This window comes from Oreochromis aureus, linkage group 15, assembly GCF_013358895.1.
Source record: "Oreochromis aureus strain Israel breed Guangdong linkage group 15, ZZ_aureus, whole genome shotgun sequence".
NCBI lineage: Eukaryota > Metazoa > Chordata > Actinopteri > Cichliformes > Cichlidae > Oreochromis > Oreochromis aureus.
This window is the reverse complement of record NC_052956.1, coordinates 21,023,949-21,032,659: the sequence shown is the minus strand read 5'-3', so window position 1 is coordinate 21,032,659 and position 8,711 is coordinate 21,023,949. Positions and strand designations below refer to the sequence as shown.

Here is an 8,711-nt window from a genome sequence, read left to right as displayed (position 1 = left end):
GAGAACAAGACTAGGGATGGAGAGAGACAGAGAAGCACGATGGCTGAAATCAGATGGGTAAAAATACTTCATTCCTGATACTGATGATTCAATTTAAAGGTAACAACACACAACACATTATAAATGAACAACCTGCCCACTAATGTTACGTCATTCATCCCTCTGACTGAGGAAGCCGTGTTTTGCAACTTGAGTTTTGTTGACCTAGGAAACCAGAGGTGAACTTCCTGTAGACTATAAAACTATTTTTTCTGTCCCTCTGAGTGTGTGTTTGTACATGTGCACACTCTCCCTCATGTTGGTTGTCTTTGGAAATTCTGTAAAAAGCTTATCTCTTGCACACATTAGTCACTGAAGTAGAATCACAGATACTTGTGTAAAAAGAAAAAAAAACAACTCCACACTGATCAATAACGATTCAACTTCTTTAATTAAGTAAAAGTAAAAAGGTGGGTCAGGAGTTTGACACTTCAGCTGTTTGTTCCTATGTGATGTCTGTTTTCTAACATACATCTTAGCTAACACTCTTGACACATTCAACTTCCTCAGTCATTTTTTCATATAACGTCAAACACATAACTGTCACCAATGCATTGTAGGGATGCACCTCCTGAAGACATTTGCTAAAGTTGTGATGGGGAAGTGATATCTGATGAATAACAGGAAGTACAAACAGTGTTAAAGAGTCATCAGCTCACAGACTGTGACAGCTGAGGTCAAGAACAAGAAAGAAGTGAGACAGAGAAGAACAATGGATGGACTCAGACTGATTAAAATGTTTTTATGTCTGATGCTGATGATTCAGATTGCAGGTAAGAATACAGGAAACATTTTAATAGCAGTAAAACAAAATATTTCAATCGCAAACCTTTATCATAAACCTTTGTCTAAAATGATCTTCACTCTGACTGTGAAAAGTGTTGTATTCTAATCTATTTTTCATATTTCTTTTCAGAATTCTCAACAGTATCTGTAAGTGAAACCACCATTTTTATGGAAGTTGGAGATGACGTCACTCTGCCTTGTCTAAATGTGATAGATGACCAGAGAAACTGCGATGGTACTACGTGGACCTTTGCTTCAAGAAACAGAACACCAATAGAAGTGATCAGCTTTGGACAGATTGGTGAAAAAGCCAAAAATGCATCAGACAGACTGAGTGTTACAGCGAACTGTTCTCTGGTTATAAAGACTCTCACAGTCGAGGATGTAGGTTTTTACTACTGTAAACAATACAAATTGGAAAACCACAGACACAAAAGTCTGGTTAGCGAGTCTTTGGTTGATCTCTCTGTACTCACCTGTAAGTATTTTACATTATATCTGAACGCTTTGTAGAACAATAATGACAGCAGTAATTAATTTGTTTCATGTTATCTCCATCAGTGACTGAACATGAGGACAATGATAAGGTGACAATAAATTGCTCTGTGGTGACATATGAAATGTGTCATCACACAGTGAAGTGCCTGTTTAAAGGTCGAGCTGTGGACAGAGATAACAGTCAAATAGTGACTTTACAGACTGGCTGCTCCACCACTGTCTCTTTGCTCAAGTCTCACCATGTTTACTCATCAAGAGATTACCTTTTGGACTGCGAAGTGAATGATACTTATACAGAAGGGAAGCTGTTTACCTTCAGACCTCAGCTATCAGGTGAGAAAACAAGTGAGATAATAATCAACTGTTTAAGGTGATTAAACCCACCCAAAATATTTAGTTGTTTGTTTTAAAGTATTTATGAAGATTTTTTTTTTTTTTAACAACAGATGAAAACCATGAAAACATGTTGGTTGTGTCTTTTTCATTTTATTTCAGGTGACAGACAAAGGACAAATAATCCAACCAGAAATCCAGCAGGCTACAGTCAGTCCAATACCCAAGGTATTTATTCAGTAATGTAATTTTTACTTGCATGCACGGGTATACAGTCACATGAAAAACAACGTTTTCACAGAGCTCGATTCAGTCCTGTGAAAACTGCATAAACCCCATGATTCAATATCTTACAGAGTCAACTTTAGCAGCATTAACGTGAAGTAATAGTCTTCTGTGACTTTATCAGTCCATCATAATAGAAGAGGTTTTCTCCTGGCAGCCCTTCCAAAGAAACCATTCTTGCTTAGTCTTGACTTTTTGATATGACTTTGGTGGGAATCAGCTGGGACCAATGCTGGTAAGGTTGTTGCTTTATGTTAACACCTACCTGAGAAGAAACTGTCAAAGTTTCTTCTTTTATAGAAATGCCCACTCTTGATGATCAGTTAAGTCCATTTGATTAGCAGCATCTGACTCCAAGTTGCTCTCTTAATTCCTATGGAACAATTTAGGATGTACTTAGTTTGTGCTTAGGACCTTATGCATGATGTATTTATTTTATTTTTATTTTACATATTTTAAAGTATGTGTTCAAACTGATTTAAATAAAAGAATTAGCCAAATACCTTCAGAAACAACATGTGTCTGTAAGTAAAATAACATGTCTGAACTAAAATTTCCGTACTGTTTTTCTTCCATACATCTGAAACACAGTGACTATGATTCACATTGTGCTTTTGTGTGTTTCTGTTTTTGCTATGGTAACAGCGTCACACCAAGTTTAAAAATAGAACACAACTTTAGACATATTTTTGTGTGTCATGTAAACTTAGTTTAAGATAGATGGAAAGTTTTTTAAATGTTTGGAAAAAGATTCACAGAAAATGGTTTCAAGTTTGTTTTTTAATTTTTTTTCCAGCTATCCATTGGTACGTCGTTGCAGCTGTGGGTTTTGTCTTGCTCTTGATAACAGCTGCATCTGTTATCAGATGGAGAAAAACAAAAGGTAAAAACATCAAAAGTTAAAACACATGTGCTTTTAACAGTAAAGGTTACAGTTAATTGTTTTTGTCTTTCCAGCGAACAAAACACAGACGGATGAAGATACTGTGAGTTTTAAAAAAAACTATTTTTTTTTTTTTTAAATGGTTGAAGGAAATAAGAATAACAAATAAACAACAAATCAGCTTATCTCTGAAGAGTGTTAACAAGAACTAAACTGTCTTTTTAAAGGACAGTTTTCCAACAGATGTAACTGGACTATGTCTATGTCTAGACTGAGTTTAAACTGTATGGAAACTTAGACTGCTACTCAAAAAGGTCCCAACATGGGAAATCCCACACCACACCCACAGTACATTTAGAGCAGAGTTAAAACCACTTCTTCTTCTATGTGCTTGTTAAGTGAATGCGACTCAATGAGATCTTACAAAAGATAAGGAAGTTAGACTGAATAACAGTGGGACAGACCATGAGTTGTAAAACTTGAGGTTAGAGGTCAAAACATGTAAACTTTTTGAGATATTTTGCTCTTCGCTGTGTAGGTAGATCATGAAGTTTCCTATGCCACCATCAGCTACAGAAAGAAAACCAAGACTAAAGCCCAGGTAAAGTGTCTTGCATAGATGCTTATGTTGTATACTGATATATTAATAGGTAATGTGTGCAAATTGAGATTACAATACATACTTACTTTTAAAGTTTGTTGAGCTCTATCTCTTTTATTTTAACAGAGTGTTAATTTATGTTAATTTATGTATCCGACAATTCTCTTTGTTTTCAGGTTCAGGGTGATGATGAAGGTGATGCAGTGATCTACAGTGTTTTGATGGTTTCTTCATCTCCTGCAGCCACTGCCAATCCCAGCAACCCACAATAAAAAAGAAAATAGAGAAAATGACAAAAGGATTTGACCTTTTTAAAAAAAAAAATAAAAAAAATGTAATTGGTGTGTGACTAGAGACTGTTGAATAGAAAGCATAAAACTATTATAGCAAATGCTGGGAGTCAGTCGAGAATCAAGGCTATCCTTGGGTCATTCCTACTATTCAGTGTCATTTCGAGATACATTTCTAATTTTCCATAATTTTATCATGTGATCTGAAAGAATGCTTGTTAAACTTTTAGAGAAATACACTGGTCAAGCTCAGAATATTAATATATTTTTCCAGGTTTTCCACATGTGATGCAGGCCAAACATCCCACCTGTTATGGTACAATCTTATCTCTGTTACTGTGTTATTAATGTACAGTCACTTTTCTATTTACATTTCCTAAGAGCTAAAATGTCCCTGTGTTTACTCTGCAAATGTATTTCAGGGGAGTGCTAATAAAAACGTATTATCAAGAAAAAGGCCTCAGTGTGCTTGGATTCATCCGTATTTACACACTTCAGCTCCATTGGCAGTGAATTTCAGGTTCTGGTTCAGGCCACAACACAAAAGCCTCTGATTTTTATGAAACAAGATACAGTTGTGGGATTCACGTTGGCTCATTTAGAAATGTGCATGTACTTTTAACCTGTTTCTAGGTTCCCTGGTTTATGACATGAGTCCATCTTCCTGGCTTCAAAATGGTGTAGTCCCTTTTTTGTGAAAAAAAAATCTTTTTGTATGTGAGTTGATCTGGAATCAAATGGGAGCTCAACATTGAAAGTCTTGCAGTCTTTGTTTTGAAAAGGAGAACTACTTGGTTCAAAAGCACTGACATTGTCACTGCTGCTGTGTCATCTTTTCACCAAGTTGTTTGCACAGATTTTCCCACATGTCATCACTTGGAGTTGAAACGTTTCCATTTTTTATGACTGCTTCTTTTGAAACACAGAGGACTTCAGATACTACAATTTTGTCCACCACTGATTTCACTGGCATCTGTTAAGCAAAATTAAAAAATGTGATATAAGTGGTGCAGTCAGCACTCTGATCTTGTCTCCTTTTACAGAAGAGTCGAGGAAGAGCCAGAAGAAACAGCCCAGGGACAGCCAGGCTATCCCACATTTTTAAAAGACCTGGCGGTAAGAGACAAGACAGAGAGAGCTGACTAGGAATGAAGAGAGGGAGAGGGCAACTACTCAAAGGGCAGAGTTGTAGAGCTCTTTTAGAAACTTGTCGACAACATTTAAATAAGGCACTTTTAAATGTCAAACATGAAGTAAGGTTTTTGCTCTATGTGTAACAGGGAAAACTTGTTACACAGGTGTTAAAATTATTTGTGGATGCTGAACTGATGGGTATTCTCCATCTCCCAAGAGAAAGAAGCCTGCTGGTGCATACAGGGCCTGTTTGTACATTGGTGATCTCCGTAGGACAAGTGCATCATGGACAGATCCTGAATTGCAATTGTACACATCCAGAAATGGACCTGTGGCATCACAGATGCCCTGCAGCACAAAAGTGGGGAACAGTTTCCTGTTGATGTAGGACCTTTTATGTGGTTCCCCAGGTGGAGGAATCCAGATGTGACATCCATCAATTGCACCAACAGTGCAATGGAATGCTTCATTCAAATGAATCACTCTGTGCCCGATGGGTACTGTCATGATCCTGGGTCGTTGACCCAGCGTTTTGTGTTTCCTTGGATTTCATTTTGTGTTTTGAGTTTATTCGGATTTTGTATTAGTTTAGGGTTGAACCTGGAGTTTAGTGTTTTATCAGCCCTACCTGTGTCTGTCCTCGGTGCTCTGTTCGTGTCCCCGTGTTTGTGTTGTAAAACAGTCTGTGTGTTTCCTGTTTTACTTTGAAGGTTGTGTCTCGTTATGCCCATTAGTTCCAGCTGTGTCCCCCTCCTGTCTGCCATTTCCTAACTACCTGGTGTGTGTATTTATACTGCGTGTCTGCCTGTGCTCCTCGTCGCGTCGTCTGTGTTTCCCAGTGAATTCTCTGTGTTACTCAGTGTTAATTCAGTGTTTCCCCGCGTCTCTCTGCCATCTCTGTATATCTCTCGGTGTCATTATGTTATCTGGTTTGTTTGTTAGTTTTACCCAGTTTAGGTTTATGTTCAGTTCTGCCCTCACCTTTGTTATTTTTCACTGTAAATAAAGCTCCACTCGCATCTCCACTGCCATCTGTATCTTGGATCCTCATTCATTCAACCACACGACTGCCGCCCCAGCCGTGACAGATGGTCATCATTTCCCCAATAAGACTGTGGACAGTCGTGTACACTGTTGCCAAAGATGTGTGCCATCGGTCTATAGGAGGCTCTACAGTGGCCAGTAAATGTTACAAGCACCTCTATTTCATGGTTCCTACTGTGTAGTTTTTGCTAGGGGAGCATTTGCACAAGCATGTTGGTGTTTCTTCTGAAGGCTGGTCAGCTCCAGCAAAGGACATTGAAAAGATGGGGACACTGTTGCGTATTTGTAGGGATGTAAGAAAATAGCAATACACTGCAATACTGCAATATTTTGTGTTAAATTATTATTATTTTGTGGTGCAATTCACACTCTGACCGCTAGTTGGTAGCAGTTTTTCCCACCTTCACTCTGCTGGAGCAACAAGATGTGTGGCAAAGTGTGCTAGCTCACCAATGACTGAAGAGGAGAGGAGAAATTGTCTCCAAGAAAAGAAACAGACTCGACCATCGCACAGTGGAACAAATTATCTTCTTAAATAAAAACCAAACAGGATAACCTTAAATGCATCATGTTTTTACTTTACAAATTTATAAGCATTTTCCCTTTCCAGTTCACAATTAATTCTACCCCCAGGTCAAAGATATGTATAAGAAAATTGCCCTAATATAAGATTATTTATAAACATACCTGTCCAGCTCTCCATTGATTAATTGCATATGTACATGGAGGCAGGACCTCACAGCAGAAGCATACTCCATAATGTGTTGTACATTATTACATGTATATTAATGTATTTTTAATCTACTGAATTTATCAACATCAAGAAGTCACAGGAAAAGAAAGACCACACCATGGCACATGTTTAAATAAGGAAAGTTTATTGATCAAATTTATTTTTAAACATATAGACATAGTTTTTTCACCCACCCAAAAAAAACATGTTCAAAGCAACACAACGGTGGCCCAATATCAGACAGAATTGTGAACCCCACTCTGTAGAGTGCGCAGTCATAATGAAGTAGTACACTTTAATTTGTAGACTCAAGCTGTTTTTCTTATTTCTGTCCACCAGATGTCACCAGAGTGTTGAAAAGCATCGAGTAATGAACCCTGTTTTTTAACACACGCTTCAATGCTTCAGAAAGCTTCATTTGGCCATCACTAGGAACAGGCAACAATGCAGCTGATGATACACAGATGATCCAGCAACAAACAGAGGAAGACCAAGGGCTTAAATACACAGAGGAAAAACAAGGGAATGAGACAGAGGAGGAGAGCACAGCTGGGGGAAATCAGGCAAAATGAGACGGGGGAAGCAAAACTGAAAACACTAACATAGCACAGGAGACTGTCAAAGTAAAACAGGAAACATGACACAGGCAGAGAGATACGAACTTGACACTGAAACAATGAGAAGCACAGACAAGAAAACATAACTTGGCCAGACGTGACACAAGGAACACAGAGGAAGCACGAGACTAGAAAATATAAATAGCAATGAAATCCAAGACTATACATAATTCAAAGTACAAAACACTGGGTCACCGACCCAGGGACCGTGACATCTATACTTTCATACTACTTCCTGTTCTCACACCTCAAGTCAAAAACCCTCCCTCTGTTGGGCTGCACAGCTCTGTTCACACTAGTGAAAACATATCTGCTAGTTAGAAAATGAACCCTAGTTGGAGGTGAATACTACTGTGAAAAAATAGTCATGAGCATATTCTTAATTCAGATGTATCTTAGGCCGCATTAAAAAAAACGCCGACCGTGTCTGCAGTATGACTACAGCAGGACAATCCTCTCAAACACAGTAGACAAGCAGTCATGTGTATCAAACCAGTAAGTGCAAAATCTTCCAAATTTATGGCCCAAAATTCACATCTTTGTGAAGCGTTTCACCAAAAAACACATTTAATTTCAACAGAACCTATTCTAAACAAATCCTGTGGAGACTTTTCTGTGGAGTCTAGATACAGTCAGCTGATCAGTGTTTAACTATTTGTGTTTCCGATGTTTTAGGGAACAGATGCATAAAACTTTGCTGCTGTTGTAGCCAAACTCTCACAGTCAGTTCTTCTTTGCTAAAGACTAAAATATAAATAGAAGCTGCATTAATGCAAATATTTATCTTAGCTATCTTCACACATTCTGCTTCTTCTAAATGACGTTAACACACACATATAGAGCGGGAGGGAGAGAGAGAGGTGTGTGTGTGTGTTGGGGGGGGCAATGTGTCAATTACATCTTTGTGTAGCACAAAATGCCTCTAAACACCTCTAAACATATATTATTATGAAGAAAAAAGCCACAATAATGTGCTGAATGAAAGCTGGATTCAGAAATGAGTACCTACAGATATATACATGTATAACAGTTATACCAGAATAAACCTCTCAAACACAGAAGCAATGACCCATTGATTAGTGCAGTAAATCCTTCCAGTTTTATCCTAAAAAATTACATTCTTGTGAAAAACTGCTCCTTAAAAACATCTGAAAAGAATAAAAAATGCAGTGAGTTACTGGTGATACTTACAGATCACAGACTTAGAGATTACTTCAGACCACTAAAATATCTTATCTGGCATATTTCTATTTGCTGCAGTTGTATAGCATCTTGTCAAACTGTGGTGAGTGACAACTCTATTAAAAGGAAGAGGAATAGAATCGATGTTGTCATTTCTCATAAATTACAACCTTCACACCTCGAACATCCTTTTCTTTTTTTTTGTTTTTATAAATGCACTGTGGGAGCGGACACAGTGTAAACTTTCTCCTTACCATAATTTAACTTTACGAAAAATGCATTCAAG

General features: G+C 37.8%; 1 protein-coding gene across 1 annotated transcript; it reads left to right on the top strand.

Moving 5' to 3' along the window:
• The first annotated feature begins 609 nt into the window (after window positions 1–609).
• LOC120433336 lies at window positions 610–4,129 on the top strand. The gene is made up of 8 exons (XM_039599454.1): window positions 610–812; window positions 956–1,303; window positions 1,387–1,656; window positions 1,819–1,884; window positions 2,738–2,824; window positions 2,899–2,927; window positions 3,363–3,425; window positions 3,602–4,129. The coding sequence occupies exons 1-8, from the start codon at window positions 752–754 to the stop codon at window positions 3,695–3,697; spliced, it is 1,020 nt and encodes a 339-aa protein (XP_039455388.1). The 5' UTR covers window positions 610–751; the 3' UTR covers window positions 3,698–4,129.
• Window positions 4,130–8,711: the final 4,582 nt, after the last annotated feature.

What these genes read in the sequence shown, in the direction of transcription:
- LOC120433336 (XM_039599454.1), top strand. Translation starts at nt 752, where the DNA reads ATGGATGGACTCAGACTGATTAAAATGTTTTTATGTCTGATGCTGATG. An exon ending in CTTCAGACCTCAGCTATCAG is followed by an intron (nt 1,657 to 1,818) that starts GTGAGAAAACAA and finishes ATTTTATTTCAG; the next exon opens with GTGACAGACAAAGGACAAAT. An exon ending in CAGATGGAGAAAAACAAAAG is followed by an intron (nt 2,825 to 2,898) that starts GTAAAAACATCA and finishes TTGTCTTTCCAG; the next exon opens with CGAACAAAACACAGACGGAT.